At 25.8% G+C, this 19,589-nt stretch overlaps 1 protein-coding gene across 1 annotated transcript in view; it reads left to right on the top strand.

The window, feature by feature from the left end:
• LOC100199240 (neurofibromin) overlaps window positions 1–19,589 on the top strand; it is a 196,769-nt gene that overhangs the window by 34,166 nt on the left and 143,014 nt on the right. Inside the window, exons 10-17 of the mRNA XM_065807168.1 lie at window positions 1,538–1,597; window positions 2,308–2,469; window positions 11,742–11,939; window positions 13,227–13,298; window positions 13,380–13,445; window positions 13,527–13,655; window positions 13,766–13,879; window positions 16,551–16,630. Coding sequence (XP_065663240.1) covers window positions 1,538–1,597; window positions 2,308–2,469; window positions 11,742–11,939; window positions 13,227–13,298; window positions 13,380–13,445; window positions 13,527–13,655; window positions 13,766–13,879; window positions 16,551–16,630 — 881 coding nt within the window. The remainder of the gene's footprint in view (window positions 1–1,537; window positions 1,598–2,307; window positions 2,470–11,741; window positions 11,940–13,226; window positions 13,299–13,379; window positions 13,446–13,526; window positions 13,656–13,765; window positions 13,880–16,550; window positions 16,631–19,589) is intronic.

Raw genomic sequence — 19,589 nt, 5'->3', positions numbered from 1 at the left:
TTAGTGGGAACCGGATACACTTCAGACTTGAGGAGAAAGCAGGCACTCTTAATACTGTGATCTTGTTTTCATTAGATTATTATTGGTTAATATTTTAGTAAACATGCAGTTTTTTTTTTGAAAAAGCTAGTTGACAGTTTTTTGCATGGAAAAAAGTTAGTTGTGAAAAACAGTGTTTTTGGTAAATGAAATGTTTTGAATCATAAGTAAATTATTTAGTTCCTAATCAATAGGTTTTGTAATTTTTTTTTTTTAAAGATTGGTTACCTAATAATATTTAGAAATATATGTATTTATAAACTAAAAATTTACTTCTAAATATTCGTTTCGTTTTTTAAATTCATTATTACCTCCTCCATCTTCCCCTCATCACACTTAAAAAAAATTCTCAAAAAATAAAAAAAAACCCACCAAAAACCAGTTCTTTAAAAAGGAATCATCACTGATTAACTTTATGTGTTTATTTATTTTAAATATTTTTTAATCCTTGAAAATCAAAAGCTATAAAGAAAATTGTAATGTAATGAGAATGTTTAATAGTTGTAGTTTGTTAAAAAATAATTTAAAAAAAAGTAATGATTATGATAATATATTCATATTGGTAAAAGTTGTCTGAAGTGTACCTAATTTCCTCTGTTAATATTTCTAATGGATTTATTTTTCTACAATATAGGTTCATGGCTTTAATGCAATTTGTATCTATAGTTATAGATAAAATGATCTGACCACCCAATATTTATAGAGAAAAACTGCTTTTGTACTGTGTAGTGTATGCATTTATTATTAGAAAATGTTTTAATTCAAAAACAGCATATGTGAACATAAAAATAAAGAAATAATGAAGTCATTGTATAAAACATGTTTAGTACTTTGTATGGGCTTCGCAAACTTTTAGAGCAGCCTCTTTTTTTTGTTGAATTGAGACAACATTTTCTTTAGATTTGCTAGTGAGGTTGGGTTCTGCATTAAGACAACATTTTAGATCTGGTAGTTAGGTTGGGTTTTCTTTTTAGAAACTTCTGCCTTTAATTTTACCCAAAAATTTTCAATGGGGTTTAAATTGAGTAAATTGCCTGGCAGTTGAATTATACATGAATTTAATGTATATAGGGCGTATAAGATATTTTTCTATTGGGTAATAACTATGCAATCACCCATGCAAGGCATGGTTGTTTAGTGTATTGCCTGTACACATGTTTTGCATTTTGCAAAGCAATATCTAATTGTTTTGAGTGGTCAGATCTTTAAGGCCATAACTGTATGTATTTTTGTATTTTCTATGTATTTATTTCAGTTTTATTAATTTTGCATAAAATCCACATTTTTTTTACATTCATTTCAATTATTGCTGATAAGATATCTTTGCTATATAAAAATATTTGATGCAAACCACACTTAATTGCAGTTTTTTTTTTAAGTTTAAGTTTAACATTACTTAGAGTTTAAATTTATAAATATTTTTGCACTTATTTTTACTTATTTAGCCATATAAGTATACTTTAATAGAACTATAATTTTTCTTTAAAATTTATCTTAGGAATCCATAAAAGATGCATCTGGAAGTGGAGAGATTTCAAAAGGGGTTAATTTACTCAAGGTTAAATTTTTTATTATTTATTGTAATTTTTTATTTTTATTTCTTATTTACTTTTTATTATTATTGTTTTATATATTCACTAATATAGTTAATATATTTTCAACAGCCATTATGAATGTGTGTCAAATGGATCAATTGCATTTGAGAAAAATTAGCTCAAGTTCTTGAATTCTATAAACATCAAAATCTTTTTTATAGCTAATTGATCATATCTTGTTCTAGTCTGACTGAGTCAAATCTTGTTCTAGTCTGATTGAGTCAAACCTTGCTCTAGTATGATTGATTGAGTCAAAAGTTACTTGATATTGGTTTGAAATTTTTATTAACTTGTTTTTTTTATCATAATTTGAAAATCTGATTTTTTTTTAAAATTCTGGATATTATGATGTTGCTTTTTGGGTTCGATTCAGCTCCAGACTGCTTTTGAAACTGATCATTATACTGTATTGTTTCCATAATGAATTTTTAATTGAATATTTAACAAAAATAAAGTTTAACCTAAATACACATTAAGTTTCTATTTTCAATATTTAATAAACTTTGCTTTATTAAGTAGTACTTTTAATAAGGCAAAGTGTACTTAATAAGTACATTTTGCCTTATTAAATACAACAGTTGTAAAATGCCACTTCTCTAATTTATATGATACTTTTCTTTTTAATTCTTTCTTTTGTAAATCATTATTTGTTTTATTATTCTCGTTTTTAAAGCGCCATTTTTTGGATAAGTTGAAGAAATCTTTGTCTTCAAACCAGAAATCATCAGAGTATGCTGTCTTCACTTGCATACAAATGTGTAAGGCTGCAACATATATCAATCGTCAAGACAACATTGCATGCTTTTTAGTGTCTCAAGTAATGAATGAGTTAAAGGTATACTTTTTTTTTATCATTTTTAGTTTTATTAAGTTTTTTATTTTTTCATAAATGTATTCTAAAAATAATAATTCCTTTTAATCAGTTCTAATTTAATTTAAGCTTTTACAAGCTTATTTAAAAGCTTTTACAAGCTTGTTACATGTTTAAAAGTGTGTGTAAGGTATTGGTTGGATCAACAACTCAGTTTTTTGAACCATTTCTTGTGAAATTTGTTTTTAAAATCAGTGTTTTCAGGCTCTGGCTAATCTATCTAATCCAGGCTCTCATAAATCTATGTTATTCGGGCGTTCATAAAACTCTGTTAATAGAAAATTTTGCTCTGAAATTTATAGTTGAAATTGTTTTTAGTTGTGTTTGATAAAAAAGAATGAATAAATCATTAATACTAATAGTATTATTAACACTAAACTAGGGAAGTGGTACTTAAAAAAAGAAACAGGTTTATAAACTGAAAATAGGTAAAAAACAAAAGCAAATCAATAAACTGAAGAACAATCAAATAAACTAAAGAATAGGTATTGATCTTATTAACTGGAATTTTATTATTATTAATTTTTTTACTTCTTCTTCAGGTATATCATATAAAGATACATTTATTATCGTTTATTATCAGGTTGATAAAAATAAATTAATATAATAATAATACATTAATATAATATTGACACAAACTTTAATATAATATTGATACATTAATATAATATTGACACAAACTTTAATATAATATTGATACATTAATATAATATTGACACAAACTTTAATATAATATTGATACATTAATATAATATTGACACAAACTTTAATATAATATTGATACATTAATATAATATTGACACAATATAAATTTTGGTCTAATAACTATTATATATGCTAATTTTCCCAAACTTAAGATTAATAATTAATTAATACTTAAGATTAGGAAATCAAGATTCGACATTTTAGGGTATAAAACTAAAAAAAAAAATCTTTTCGCAGATTCCTTAAACAGCGCCATTTGGCGTATATCTATGTCTATGTAAAAAGTTAATTCAATTAAAGTTAGTAATAATTTTTTTGTAATTAGCTTTGCAATTACTATTTCTACTGTTATTATTATTTTTTTGTTAATTTTTTTTTTTTTATTACAATTTTTTTTTCTTTTTGTTTTTTCATGTTTTGGGGCCTTGTGACATAATTGAAAATTCAGAACAATGGGTTTTAGTTTTTTAATATAATAGTTATGGAAACTATATGATTACAAGTTATAACTTTGAGAAAATGATGACAAAAATATGTCTAAAAAAGAATTCGGATGCATGTTATTTTTGTATTTGAACATAAAAATAAGAATCTGATATAAATTAAGTTTTTCCAAGTTTAAGACTTTCATATTTGTCATCGAATTAGAAGGATTGTCCATTCTACTTAGGTAAGGAATTACTTTACAAGCATGGTTTCGCAAGCCTTGTATTTTGATTTATTTTGTTTTGTGTGTATTAGCCCACACTACATTATCATATGTGAGATAACTATGAATTTGACTAAAGTAAAATTTTTTTCTTGAACAGAAGTCAAGAAATGGGCGAGATTTATATACCAGCTTGGGTACAGCTAGGTTGGAGCAGTCCTGTACAAAAACTTCTTAGATAATTTATATATATATATAAATATATATATATATATCAGGGTGTTAGCCAGCCTGATGGCACCACGTTTAACGCAGTATTCCCAATTGGTTTAAAATTTCCAAAGGTTCATAAGATCACAGTAAAAAAAAAATTAAATCAGTCAGAATTAAAGTGTCGCACTAGAAAAGTAAAAAACGCAATTAGTACGCAAGACGTGTAAATGAATTAAGTTGATCGATTTTTTTTTAAATGAGTAAAAATGTGTTGCCATTAGCAAACATCATTAACATTTACAAGATCATTCATTCTAAAGTTGAAAAAAACTTTTTTTAATTTTTTATTGACTTCAGTTATTCTCTAGTTAAGATTTTTCAATGTTTAATAAATTATTTTATTAATTTATTTTTATTATTCAAAAGTTCTTTATTTACATTTTTGCTGTTTATCTTAAGTTAGGAAAGTTACAAAGAAATTTGCATATTAATAAATATTATACTTTAAAATAATTTAATAACATTTTTATATTAAAAAATTTATTAATACTTTCGGTAAAATAAATTAGCTAGTGAAGTAAATCGAAAATAACAATAATAAAAAAAACAAAAATAAAACTTGCAATGAAACGTATTATTGTACTATGTTTTTTATCGTATTACGCATTTTCTATGTTATATTTGCGTAAAACATAAAAGAAGATAATTAAATAATATTATAATACTATTAATTATTAACCAATATCTCAAAATACAAAAATTAGTTGTTTTTTTTTAAATTTATAAATACAAAATTTACGTTGAATTTAATATAGGGGAGAAGTGGCACGCGGGAGATGTGGGACAGCCTGAAACTTTTAATTAGGAGTGGTGCCTAAATTCTGTTATTTAATGAAAACAATTAAATTTCTTCCCCTCTATTTAGCAGAAATTGCTTTGTTTCCCTGTGTGCGCTAGAAGCCCTAATTTTGTAATGTACCTTAAAAAATTGTTTACATTGGAGTGAAGTGGGACAGAAAAAAGAAATATTTATGCCCCGCTTCTTCCCGTTGCCATTTGATTATTTCGATTGGTGAAATCTCTTGAACATTTTTATGTCGATTAGGTGATTTTATGATTTTATCAGTTTCTATTTAATAATTTGTGTTAAAATGTTGTTTTAAATTTATTTGTCCCACTTCTACTCACACTTGTCCCACTTTACCCCTATGGCACGGTTTCTCTAAAAGCAAAAATTTATATACTTAGTTATAGTCTGGTGACCTAAGTGGATTGAATCAGTGCCTAAAAAGAAGGTTTATTTGTAAAAACTTGTTTGGTTCAGTTTATACATCAAATAAAAAAGATATTGCAGTACTTAAATATTCAAAGTCTTATTTAAATACTTAAATATTCAAAATCTTTCGATATAATTAGGGTTGCCAAACATCTAGTCTTTAAGGAGTAGAATACAAACCTGTAAAAATATTTTTTTTTTACTGTGTTTTCCTTTGTAAAAGCCTGAATTCTGGCAATCCTATATATAATGTATAGAGTTTTTATTGACAGTTGTCAATTTAAAAGTTGTTTTAGCAATTTGAAAAGTAACAAGTGGATCGTGGAAATTGTCAAAAATGTTTTGTTATAAATTAAATACTATTTTGCATTTTTTTTACATTTATAATTTAAAAATGAAAATAAAAACAAAAAAAGACAATATATATGTAACTAATCGTTTAAAACTTTTAAAACTGTATTTAAAAGCGATGTATGCAATTAAAATAGATCAAAGTTTAAATGAATAAATTTAATAATTCATTCATTAAAACTGCAAACAATTGTGCTTGTTTTGTCTCTGCTATATCAAACAAAGAAGAGAAGTGATGTAAAAATGAAAACTTAAGAAGATTGCTCAAAATGAAACAAGTTGAATAATTAGAATTAAACATTTATAAAGTAGAAAAATATTCCTGCTATAAATAAAATTTATTTGTATCTAAAAAATGTCAAATTTATCTACTTTTTTAAATGTCAGAATGTAAGGACCTTTTTTTTTTTAATTTTTTTTTGCCGCACCTTAATTCCTAATTTCGCAAAAACGCTGTATGAATTTTTTTCCTGGCTAACACCCTGTATATATATATACATATATATATACATATATATATATATATATATATATGTATATATATATATATATATGTATATATGTATATGTGTATATATATATGTTTTATATATGTATATATATATATATATATATATATATATATATATATATATATATATATATATATATATATATATATATATATATATATATATATATATATTAGGGGTAGTCAATTTGAGGAAATTTTCAAATCTAAAATACCATAAACTCTAGATTAAAAGTCGCTAATTTCACAGGTCCAGGGAAAAGTTTAATTCCGGGTTGTTTATTTTTACTTATATATTTGAGTAAAAATACATGGTATCATAGTTTTTTTCAAAAAATATTTTTTTAATTAATAATGTAAATCTACAATAAAGTTTAGTAATTTCTATTATATTATATAATGAGGTGACAAGATCCGTGGTCAGAAAGTGAAAGAACACTAAGGTCTACAAAAAAACTATTCATTGTCGAAGAAATAAAACCAACAATAAACGGTAATAATTAGTTTTATAAATCCCTTAAGCTAAAAACTTTAGCTAAACTTTTTATTTCTACATTTTTGTAATTAAAGCTGTCAGCTCCAACAGGGATGGAGATACTGCAGCACTTATCTTACAAACAATCATTTTTGCCAAGAACATAAAAAAAAGCCACTATTCTTGCTTGTCCTCCTCAAAAAAAATTAAAAAGATGTGCAATAGAAAGTAAGTGTGAATGTATTTTGGCCAAGAGCCATGGATTTAAGTTGGATTTTCTATACTAAATGATCAAAGTCTAGTGAAAAATCTTTCAAATCTGGACAATGTATATTCAAAACTTAAGAAGCATGGAAAAAGGGGATCTGCTGCAGATTTGGCACAGCAACAAGAGTTTAAAGTTTACCTGAACAAAATATTTTGGGCTGGCATTCCTGATCTTAGAAATACAATTAAAAATGATAAAAAAAGATCTGATTCAGAAAAGCTTGAGTTTCTGGAGGACCAAGAAGGGGAAAGAAGATTTATGCTTTAATCAGAAGATAAAAAGTACAGAAAAAAAGTATGTATTTCTTTAAAACCAAATTAAAAATTTTTTTCAAGGCTTTCTAAGCAACTTACTTACAATTTGCAAGCCACTTTGAAAGATTTAAAATAAAAACAGCTAAACAAAAATAACAATGTTCACTCACTATTTCAAGTTCTCATATAACTAAATTAAATTATTAGTTATTAAATCCTTTTGACATTTTTAGGCAACAGTGAGTAGCAGAAAGAGAAAGCATCGTGTGAAACAACAATATAAAGAATTAGAGGGTACAATTAATGTTAAGATTGATACAGATACTAGTGAGGACTCTTTGCATAATTCTGATTTTAATCTTGGAGAGTGGTTTGAAAGAAAACCTTTTCAACAAAAAGTCACTGCTGAAATTCCCATAGATAGTTTTTGTTGGTAATGTAGTTCTTATGGCTACAATCAGATGTATTTCTCCAAGTGTTTTGCATGAAGTTACAGGTGCAATTCTAACTCAATCAGGAGCTGATCTGACAGATTTCAAATGTAGCCAGTCTACAGCAGCTAGGAAAATGAAATATACCAATCGTAATATATACATGATATCAAAAGAAGATGTTCAATAAGTAATGAATGAATCCCCATACTAATACATAGTGCATTTTGATGGCAAAACATTAAATGAACTAAACAAAGGAAAAACAATTAAAACTGATAGACTGGCTGTACTTTTAAATATTGATTAATATACCTCCTTTAGCGTCATCCTCTGGTGAAGATCAGTACAATGGTGTAATTGACCTTTTTAAGGAGTACAATCTTGAAGCCAAAGTAGGAGGAATATGTTTTTGATACTACTACAAGTAACACTGGCTTAAAGAAAGGTTCTTTAATAAGAATATCCAACAATATAGGCAAATATCTTTTACTTATTGCATGAAGACATCATGTATGTGAATTAAGAGTGGTTCATTTTTGTAATTCAGTTTCACATGAACATTCCACACGACTAAATAATCCTATGTTTAAAAAATTAAAAACTGTTTTTGAATGTTCTCATTTTAATTACAATCAAACAGAACTAACAACGTTTGATTGGAAAGCAGTAAGGGGAACCTTTCTTGAGAAAGCTTCACATGAGTCTTTGAGCTTTTGTCGAAAATACATTACAAAAGGAAAATAAAATAAAGATCTTATCAGAGAAAATAGAAAGGAGCATGCAGAACTTGTTGTGAGTTACCTTTCTCTGTCTTCAGTAAAACTAAGAAAACCCGGAGCAGTTCATCATGCTAGGTTTCTATCCAAAGCGTTTTACTACCTAGAGCTACAGCTTCTATCCAACCAAATTGAGTTCGTAAATCAGAACAATAAACTCAAGACAGAAATCAAGCTAATAAGTGAATTTACAGGGTTTTTTTTTATGTCAAATGGTATTTACAGGCTAATGACGCTATTAGAGCTACCTTTCTTGATATAAAAGCAATACACCAGATGCAACAATACCAAAAACTTTGTGCCAAACCAGATGCTGTCGATGCAGTTTTAAACTCTCTATACAAATATAGTTGGTGTTTAGATTCAACAATGACTCCTCTTGCCCTGCTAGATGATTAGTCATTTGAGGAGAAAGAAAATCTTGCAAAAGTAATTCTGACTTTTAAAATGCCGATTTCAACTTGGTACAATACTAAAAGGCAAATCAAAAATAGATATAAAAGATAAAACAAGAATGGGAAACGAAATAAGTGAAAATCCTTCTTCCCTTGCTCTGTTGGTTGATGAATTTTTATATCTTATGTTTGATAGAGTTGGATTAGAGGAACAAATATAAAAGATTGGCTTTTGCTTCCCCCTGAGTATTGATTTACTCTGATCTGTTTTTAAAAACTTTCAGAACTATGCCAAATCTTTGATTGTAGTAAATGATCATTCAGAAAGATCCATTGCATTGATGCAGCAATTTATTCTCTAATACAACAATAAGGAAGATAAACAGAATACATCGTTAACTGTTGAAAAAGTTTGGTGTGCTTTCAGAACACCTGGAAGTCATTCAAACAAACTTTTTAAAAGTAAATTTATTGAAAGCTTAACTTCTTTCATGATAAAAAGAAGAAAAGTGGTGAAAATGAACGTGAACAAAACTGAAATTATTTAAGCTTGAAATTTAATATAATAACATAAAACTATCATCAAATATTGTGATTTTTTCAATTCAAAATACAAAAATAAAAATATTTTTTTGAAAAAAACTGATACCATGTATTTTTACTCATATTTATAGGTAAAAATATACAACCCAGAAAAAAATTTCAAATTTTTGTAATTAAACTTCTGCCCTGGATCTGTGAAATCGGCAATTTTTGAAGGTTTTTGAGGATTTTTTTTCTGAAAAAGTGCTTAGGGGGGGGGGGGGTAAGGATTGAGTGGTCTTGTTGAGCTCAAATTCTTTGGGAGTTGTTTTTTTAATATTTGCCCCAAATCTAGAGTGTATGGTATTTTAGATTTGAAATTTTCCTCAAATTGACTACCCCTAATATATATATATATATGTATATATATAGTATATTTATATATAAATAAGTATATATATAGTATATTCATATATAAATAAATATATAAATTAGTATAAACACTTAACTAATTTTTTCTTTCTTCTACACAGTGTTTCTCCATCAGTAGGTTTATCAGGAAGAATGTCTAAACATTAAAAAATTTTTAAATTATAGAAAAAATCATTTCACAGGAAGTTGGGAATTGTTATAATTAATTATGTAATAACTGTAGTATTTTGCAACCAGGAAGTTGCATTAACTACATTAGATAATTAAAAATTCATGAAAAGAATTCTTTAGAATTTGGATAAATTTGGACTGGTCATTTGTTTTTATAGTTTTTTAAAAGGAACTTATTTTCATATCTGCATTTAGAAATTAATTGTGATATTTTATTCAGTAAATTTTCTTGGTCTAAATGAGTAATAATTTCAAATTTTTCTTGTAAACATAGTATACATTTTTTGGAAATGTTATTATAGACAGGCGCAGTTTTTAGGATAGACCAGTTTAATTTAAAATTAATATTTTTTTCTTTTAGTTGCCAAATATATTTAGACAGCATAGTCTCTTTTGAGTATTTTTTATGTTTAAAAGATTGTTTGTGGTTGGCATAACGTTTTTTCCATTTGCCCTCGGTTAAGCCAATATATTGTTTATCAGGGTTGTTTTGCAAGGAAACAATGCATTTGTAAATAATATTTAAAGTATAATAAAAATATATATATATATATTTTTATATATTTATATATATATATATATATATATTTATTATATTTTAAATATTATTTACAAATGCATTGTTTCCTCGCAAAACAACATACAGTATACCTAGATTTATAACTAACTTATAGTTAATTTAATTTTTTATTAAAGAAAAAAAAAAAAATTGGTGTTTATACATGTATTTGTGCTTATAATGATCGTATACTAAAAATATATTAAAATGAAAAAAAACTATTCCAAAATTTATGCCGAAAAAAACTAAAAAATTGCTTAAAAAAACAGCAGAAAAACACCAAAAAAACACATTTTTCTGACCTAAAAAAATGCAAAAGGAAAAAAAAATTTTTTTTTTTGCAACTCTATATATTTGTAATAAAACTTCATTACTCAAAGAAATCTAACACAAATAGAATTGTCTAAGAAGTGTTTTACCTTAAAGAAATTAAGAAGTTAATTTGAATTTAAAACTCACCAAATTCATCACCAAATAATGGCTTTTTAGTAATAGCATATTTTACTTAATATGTAATGTATATGAAATATACTTAAAATAATTTTATCAACAGCAATAAAATAATAAAACAAATAATGGAAAAAGAAGCAAAGGAAAAAAAAGCAGCTCTTTCATTAAAGCTATGCACAAAAAAAACAGAAGAAACAAAATAGATCTTCCAACTATTGTTATTTTTGTTCTTCTCGCTATTATTATTTTTGTTATTTTGCTACTTATAGCATGAAAATAAATTTAATATTTATAGTGCTCCTTGTAGCACCAAATTTCTTTTATTTTTAGCAATGTTTGACATGCCCCATGTACCTTAATTGTGTGATGAATGTGTTAGTTATGTTTAGGGAGTGTGGAGTAATTATTTTCCATTTTATTACAAGCAAAGTATTTTAGTACAATCAAAATTACAAATATTATTGTTTTTATTATTTTTGTTCTTCTCACATTATTATTTTTATTATTGTTATTGATGCAGTTTGTTAACTCTCCCTAATTTACTGTGTTGAAAGTTATTGTCTCGTAAATAGTTTTTACAAATATTTAATTTGGTGTGAGAGCGCGGTGACTAACATGGTGTATGTGGTGAATGACATAGTGTAGGTGTGATAAAAGTTGAAAATATATTTGTGTACATTATAATTGTATTTAAAGTAAAAGCATTAAAGTTTACAGCATACCAAAAAAATACCAGTAATAAAGAGTCATTTCATAATGTTTATCTTTGATGTCCTTAGAGAGTTTTATTTTTAGACAATGCTGTTTAGTTCTGAAAAGTTATTTACAACTACTGTTGGTTTAAATATTAACCAGCTTATGGTAGACCTGTTTGTAGCAAGTTTTCGTATTAACCATCGTAATAATCAACATTTTGAAATATGCTTTCAACCTGATTCAAATGTGATCTTTCAATTGACTTTGGCTAAGGGAATCCACCAAATAGTAGAGGAGGTATGATTAAAAATCTGTATTTGTTTTTTATTGATTTTATTTTAGTTGTTTATGTAAAAATAAGGTAATTCTAGACTATCAAATAATTTTTATACCTCTAAAGATTATTCTGACTCTGCTAACTATTGCCCTATCAATTCTTATCAATTAGCAGTCTTTAAATCATTATTTAAACTATTAACTCAAGTGTAACAACTCTCTGAAAATATATATGGATTTCAATATTTTCATTCTAATGCTGATTTGTTAATTGCTATAATAGAAAGATTCTATTGTGCATTAAATATGAGGAAGATGGAAAATGACATCTCCTATTGCTATTAACATATCAAAGGTTTTGAATAAAATCTGACATTTTGGTCTTCTCTTGTTTTGTATTGTGTATCTATAAAAGTTTTTAAAATTATCAAGTTATTCTTTTCTAACTGCAGTGTTAAAGTTATCCTTGATGGAAAACACTCTCCTTCATTTCGACTAACTTCTGTGGTACCACAAGGTTTCCCATTATTTATACTGTTTTGCTCAAGTTATTTTTGTATTTTCACAAGTATTAAGATCAAATTTATTCCTCATCTATTAATGATCTTCATGATAATCTTGATTCTGTTTGCTAGTGACACAATTATATAGTCTCTAATTATATCCATTATTAGCTTTTTAACATTTAAGTCATCACAGTCATTGCTTAGAGCAGGTGGTGCTTTCAGTTACTGGTGAATTTTAACTCAAACAAAATTTGTTTTTTAAGCTCAATATTGCAGTAAGTATTATCTCTCTTTTAGGTCATAGAAACCATATATACAATCAACTGCTAGTTTATGCTAACGTTGCCTCTCTTTATTTTGCTTTCCATTTTCACACTTTCCATTCTATAATTCTCTTATTTATCTTTGTATGCTGACTGATTTGGGCTAGTTCCTCTAATAAGTCGATCTCTTTTTTAGGTAAAGACCAAAATAGTAAATGTTGTAATTAGAAGCTCTAATAGCTTAACATAAGAAGCATCTCTTTCTCTTTTCTACAAATACTATCATGGTTGCTGTCTTTATGTTTTCATGATTCAAACAGTTTACTTTATTTAATGTTGCCAACCAAATTTTGTCTTATGTCAACCACTTTCTTGCTCTTTAGTCTTCTTTGTTTTCTGTTGATTATTAATGTATGGTTGTGGCCACACCTGTTAGAATGATTTTATTTACAAAAACAAAGGTTGTAAAAAGTAATCAAAGTTAAATAAAGTTTTTATTTTATAATTATACTAAATTATTATAATTTTTTATATTTTAGAATCGTCTAAGTTGGTGGCCCTCTGTTGAAGTATTGTATAATCGTTCTGCTCAAATTAGAAACATGTTTGAAGTAATATCTATTTTTAAATTTTATCTTATAATTTATAAAATTATTATCTTTTTTAAAATGCAAAACTGTTTTTTTAAAAAGCAATGTGTAAGAAGATTAACTTCATCTGATGTCCAATTACCAAGGTCTGGTTCAAGTCGCAATACAGTAAGTTGTTTTAAAAATTATTTTTTTAAAACTTCTTTGTAGTTACATGTTCTCATGTCTTGTTCTTATTTTTTATTCTAGTTGAGTAAAGTTGGTAATTTAAGTGTAAACAAAAAAAAAGATGATTTGATAACACCGTCTGAGAATGATGTTGAATTGCTCTTATGGTTGGTTAAGCTGTTCCACATCAGTCCTCAAATTGCTTTAAGCGTAAATAATTTTGGTTCATTTACAAATAATTATTAATGTTTAATCATAAATCTTATAAAATATAACATTATTATAAAGTAAAAAAAAAAAGGTTTTTCCCTTATATCTAGAACCCAGAAAAGTGTGCAGCTGAAATTCAAGCTAGCTCAATGCAAATTATGAATGGGTTAGTTATAATAATGATGTTTGCAAAGACATCTAATTTAGTAGAGCAAGTGTCCGAGGTATTTTTTAAATTATCTACAATATTTGTATATTAGTAATTTAAATTAGTATAATTTCTAAGACAGTTAATATATTGTGTAATATAGTTGATGTATTGTGTAATATAGTTGATATATTGTGTAATGTTGTTAATATTTTCTGTAATATAGTTAATATGTTGTGTAATATTATTAATATATTGTGGAATATAATTAATACATTGTGTAATATAGTTAATATATTGTGTAATATAGTTAATATATTGTGTAATATAATCAGTAAATTGTGAGTATTGCATAAGTGTCAGAATGTTTATTGCAATTAATTTAGAAAAAATTATCAATTTCATCAATTTCTTGTGATATTGTATACTCAAATATTCAAAGCATTTAAGAAATAATAATTTAGGTAATTTAAAAATATTTTTGAAAATGGGTTATATTTTAAAAGATTTGAAAGTATAAAATGCAGTTGGAACCAGTGGTGAGTACAACTGAGGCAAATCAGATTAAAAAAAAAGAACAACAAGCTTTTCATCTAGCATGAGGAAAAGTTCTATTTTAGCTTGTTCAAAACTGCAAAGCAGCTATTTAACTCTGAATCAGATGTCAATAAAATATCAAAATAAGATATAAGAAAGATCTGTTAAGATGCCAAAAGCAAATAAAGAATGAACTTCTTCATTTTGAACAAAATTTTGATTTTTGGAAAAAATATAAAAAAAGCATAGGCTTATGTAAAAATATACTCATAATTTTAAAGTTCTATTCAGAAAGTGTCAGCTATCCACAATCACTTATGATAACTTTCAAAAAGTTAGAAAAATTGTATAAATTAATATTAGAGCCTAATAATTTAATAATAATAATTAATATTAATTTGCATTGATATTTGTACATATTTTTTATTTATATTTATTTATAATTATTTACTTTTTAGAATAAAGTTTTTTGGTTTAATTTCCAAAAAGCTTTTAGACCTTTTAGGACTTTTTAGCTCTATTGACTTTTACTGAGTCCTCTTCTTTACATCTTTTTGGACTGTCTTTTACTACTGACCTCTCATTGAAACCAAATATCCAATCAAATGACAATCTTTGCAATGACATCACAAATGGAGGAAGTGTTTGTTTAACAGTTAAAAGTAAAAAAAAAACATTTTAATAATAAAAGTTTAAAAAATATGTGTATAAACAAAAATAAAGGATTTAAATAAAGAAAAATAAAAACAAGAAAAGAAAAACTGAAACAAATAAAAACAAAGTTAAAAAAAAAAAGTCTTCGAAAATGGAAAATAATAAAAAAGAACTAAAATTTTTTCTATCAACAATATTTTATGGAAAGAAAAGGAAAAGAACAATTTCAATTAATTTTGCACATTATTTATATGTATATAAAAAATGTTAAATGTATTTATTTTTTTGCATTTTTCTCTGTCAGTTGTTGTTGCTTTTTCTACATCTTGATATTTACTTTTGTTTAAGTAATCTATGTAATGCATAATTTAAGCTTTAAAATTGTATGCAGTAGTGTATGTATGTAGTAGTGTATGTATGTAGTAGTGTATGTATGCAGTAGTGTATGTATGTAGTAGTATATGTATGTAGTAGTATATGTATGTAGTAGTGTATGTATGTAGTAGTATATGTATGTAGTAGTATATGTATGTAGTAGTATATGTATGTAGTAGTGTATGTATGTAGTAGTGTATGTATGTAGTAGTGTATGTATATAGTAGTATATGTATGCAGTAGTGTATGTATGTAGTAGTGTATGTATGTAGTAGTGTATGTATGTAGTAGTATATGTATGTAGTAGTGTATGTATGTAGTAGTATATGTATGTAGTAGTATATGTATGTAGTAGTATATGTATGTAGTAGTGTATGTATGTAGTAGTGTATGTATATAGTAGTGTATGTATGTAGTATATGAATGTATACATTTCTTTTATTTAAGTTTGCTTTTATTTTACTTTTTTATATTCTTCTACGATAATTGATTCCAATTTTTATAATATTGTTCCTATTACTTTTTTTTTTATTACTTGTAATAATAATTTCTTTATTATTTTCTTGTCTTAATATATATTTTTTTTATTTGTTTATTTTATTAAGGTGTTACTTCATTGATTGGTTTTTAACTGTATGAGTGACGCCGAACCAAACTTTGAAAATTATAATTAAATTTGTAATTTTTGATTTTATGGTTAAATAAATGGATTTAAAAAAAAAAAAAATGCAAAGTTAGAATATGCTCAAATGGAAAATCAAACATTTTTTTTTGTCAAACATTTGACTCAAATGAAATTTTGTCAAATGTTTGACAAAATTTCATTTTAGAAGGCATTACAAGAAATGATTACATTCTTTTGAAATTGTATTCTTTAACAGTAAATGTTACTCTATGCTCTTAAAACTTTTATTTAATAAGTTTTTTTTTTCAAACAATGTTTTCTTTGAACATCAGTTTTTTTCTCCTAAAATCAGTGCTTAAAAGTTCATTTTATCTTTATGGTTTCCCTGATTTTACATTAATTTTCATTCTCTTGCTTTATGTTTATGGTTTTACTAAATTTTGATTTTCTTGCTTTTTAACTCTCGTATTTAGTTCTCGCTTCTGAACATAAATCATGTTTGGTTGAAGCTCTGTTGGAAATTAATTTGTTAAAATTTTTTTGTTTGTTTGTTTAGACTCTGCTCAGTTTACATTCTCCTGAAAACATCGAGCTGTGGAATCCAGAAGCTCCTATGGCAACATTCTGGGAAATAAGGTAGAAAACAGATGGTTGTATAACTAAAACTATTTGTTTGGTTATTCATTATTTTTAAAGTGTAAAGTCAATGTATTAAGAAAGATAGAGATTTGAGCTCCAAAAATGTTGAGACCTATGTACTTTAGAGAGAAATACTTAGAAATTTAGGTTACATAAAATTATTGATTTCAAAAAATTTGTAAGAATGTTACAATAATGTTTTAATAAGTTTGTAAGAATAAGAAAAAGACTTCACATCCATTATACTACTTCGAGTAGTATAATGGATATATATATATATATATACACACTTGCATGGTTGTCTTTAAGGTTTTTACCATAAATTGGCAGTTTTATGTTTTTTTAATTTTAAAGACCGAAAAAAAATTTTTTGTTTTATTTTTTTATTTGATCAACTGCCTGCCCAAACCAAACCCTCAGTTGATGTAGGAGCACTCCGTCGCGGATCGGGCTGTATGTCGGTCGGTATGGCGGCGCTCCGTTGCGGGTTTTTATTTTTAAAAAATAAAATGAAAACATTCAGAATGTTTTTAAAAACGTGCAGAATGTTTTTAAAAACATTTAGAGTGTTTTTAAAACATTTAAAATGTTATTAAAAACATTCTAGTCTTTTAATTTGTGGTTTTGTGGTTTAATTACTTCCTGCAATTAAATTAGTGTGTTTTGACATAATTTTACCTTAATTTTGTCAGCTTTAAAACCACAAACAAGCGAAGAGCCATTTTTTTTACCTCAAACACGTTTTCTTAGCCATAAACTATAGGAATATATATATATATATATATATATATATATATATATATATATATATATATATATATATATATATATATATATATATTATATATATATATATATATATATATATATATATATATATATTATATATATATATATATATATATATATATATATATATTGGTTTTATTTAATACTACCACCTTAAATGATACTTTCTTTATTCTTTCCTTTTTTAGCCATTGGTTTGAATATACAGTGGTAGAAAAATAATAAATACACTAAACATTTAGAAAAATGCTTTTAATTCACAGCAAATGATGTTAACTGATATTAATTTTTATGTTTTTATAAATTTTATTGTTAAAATAATTATATTTTTTTTAAATTATGAAGTTTTTTTCAAAGTAGCCGGAAATTTACAGGAAAAAATAATAAAAACAGAAATGGTTAAATTGATTCTATATTTAAAAAATCAAGAAAATTCAATGTTTATAAAACAAATATTTAACAAAAATAATTAAAACCAATTAAGAACAAAAACAAGCTTTTCTTTTTTTCTGAAAAAGGTTTATCAATCACTGCATACAATATTTACAAAAATTGTGTAATATTTTGTTGCATGTCTTTTTTTTTTCTCACTTCGATTAGTCTTTTGGGCATGCTGTTGATCAATTTATGGCATGTTGACAGTGGAATAGCGTACCATGATGTTTTCACAGCCTCCCACAGATCCCTTTTGTTCCGAGGCTTTTGTTTTCTTACCTCATTCTTTACAATTTTCCATAAATTGTCTATTGGATTTAAATCTGGCAATTGTGCTGGCCAGTCCAATTGTCTCATACAATTATTTTGGAACCATCTCTTTGTGATAGAAGCTGTATGTTTTGGATCATTATCTTGTTGAAATATCCAGAGCAGCGGTATGTTATCCTCAGCATAAGGAAGCATTATTTTTTCAAGTATATTAGTATAAATATCAGCTTTCATAGTGTCTGTTATTAAATAGATAGGACCAATACCAGATGACGAGAAACCTCCCCACACCACAATGCTTCCACCACTAAATTAAACTGTTTTTTAAGTGTAATATGGGTCAAACTCTTTATTTAGTGGTTTGCAGACAAACTGCTTACCATCTGATTCAAAAATATTAAATTTAGATTCATCTGTCCGCAAAACTACGCCCCATTTCTTATTTGTCCATGCAGAATATTTATGACTTTCTATTCATAGTATCCTAAGTTAAAACTGTTTTATAAATTAATTTACTAATATACATACTAATACCACCATATCATATTTTTAAATATTTAAAATACTGATTAAAAGTAAAAGCAATACCTTCAACTTCAGCAATGTTCAGCAAATACTTTTAAAAGAATATTTATTTCTTTATTCAAATCAACAAGCTAATTTTGGTCTAAATAATATTTAGTAAGCCAGAACTCAACTTTATAACATCACCTACAAAGGATTACAGTACCCCATATATGGGTCACCTTTATCTGCACTATGGGGCACTTTGATCTTATATACAGTTTTTTACAAAATCAAAGTTGACAATAAAGCATAATTGAAAACATAGTTCTTCAAATTACTGCAAAGAAATTCATAGTAAAGTTTTTTCATCAGAAATTTTAAGAAATGTTTGCAAAAACTGAATAATCAAAATCGAAAATCAAATGTCAACCGACATGAGTTGTGCCACCATGCTGCATTGGATCGGGAAGCTTGCAGATGATATCATCTCTGATAAACTGGTACAATTGCTCATTGACAGAGATGAATTTATACGATTTAAAATTTTTTTTTTTCAAATATTTGAGCATTTGCACATTTTCTTCACAGATTTGTTTAAACATAATGAATAGTTTTCTTTTTTGTATCAAATTTAACAAGAACAAAATCCTTCACATTCAGTGCATCAAAGTCAAAGTTCAGGTCTGATGATTCAACTATCTGTTGATAAAATATCATTTCAAGATCATTTTCACTGTCATCACTTTCAAGCGGTGGTAGGCAATGAATATTATCAGAATCATCGGAAAGTTTCATTGGTTCATCGTCTTCAACTGCTGCACTTGTAGCATTTTTTTTCTTATTACTTTTTATCTTTTGAAGTCTCAATTCTTCCTCAAACTTATCATTCGATGATGAGTTTGAGGAAGAATTGAGAAACTTGTACAAGTCTTGTAGCAGCATGTTTTGTTTTAGG

Source organism: Hydra vulgaris, chromosome 10 (genome assembly GCF_038396675.1).
Source record: "Hydra vulgaris chromosome 10, alternate assembly HydraT2T_AEP".
NCBI classification, from domain to species: Eukaryota; Metazoa; Cnidaria; class Hydrozoa; order Anthoathecata; family Hydridae; genus Hydra; species Hydra vulgaris.
This window is presented reverse-complemented; position numbering and strand designations above follow the sequence as displayed.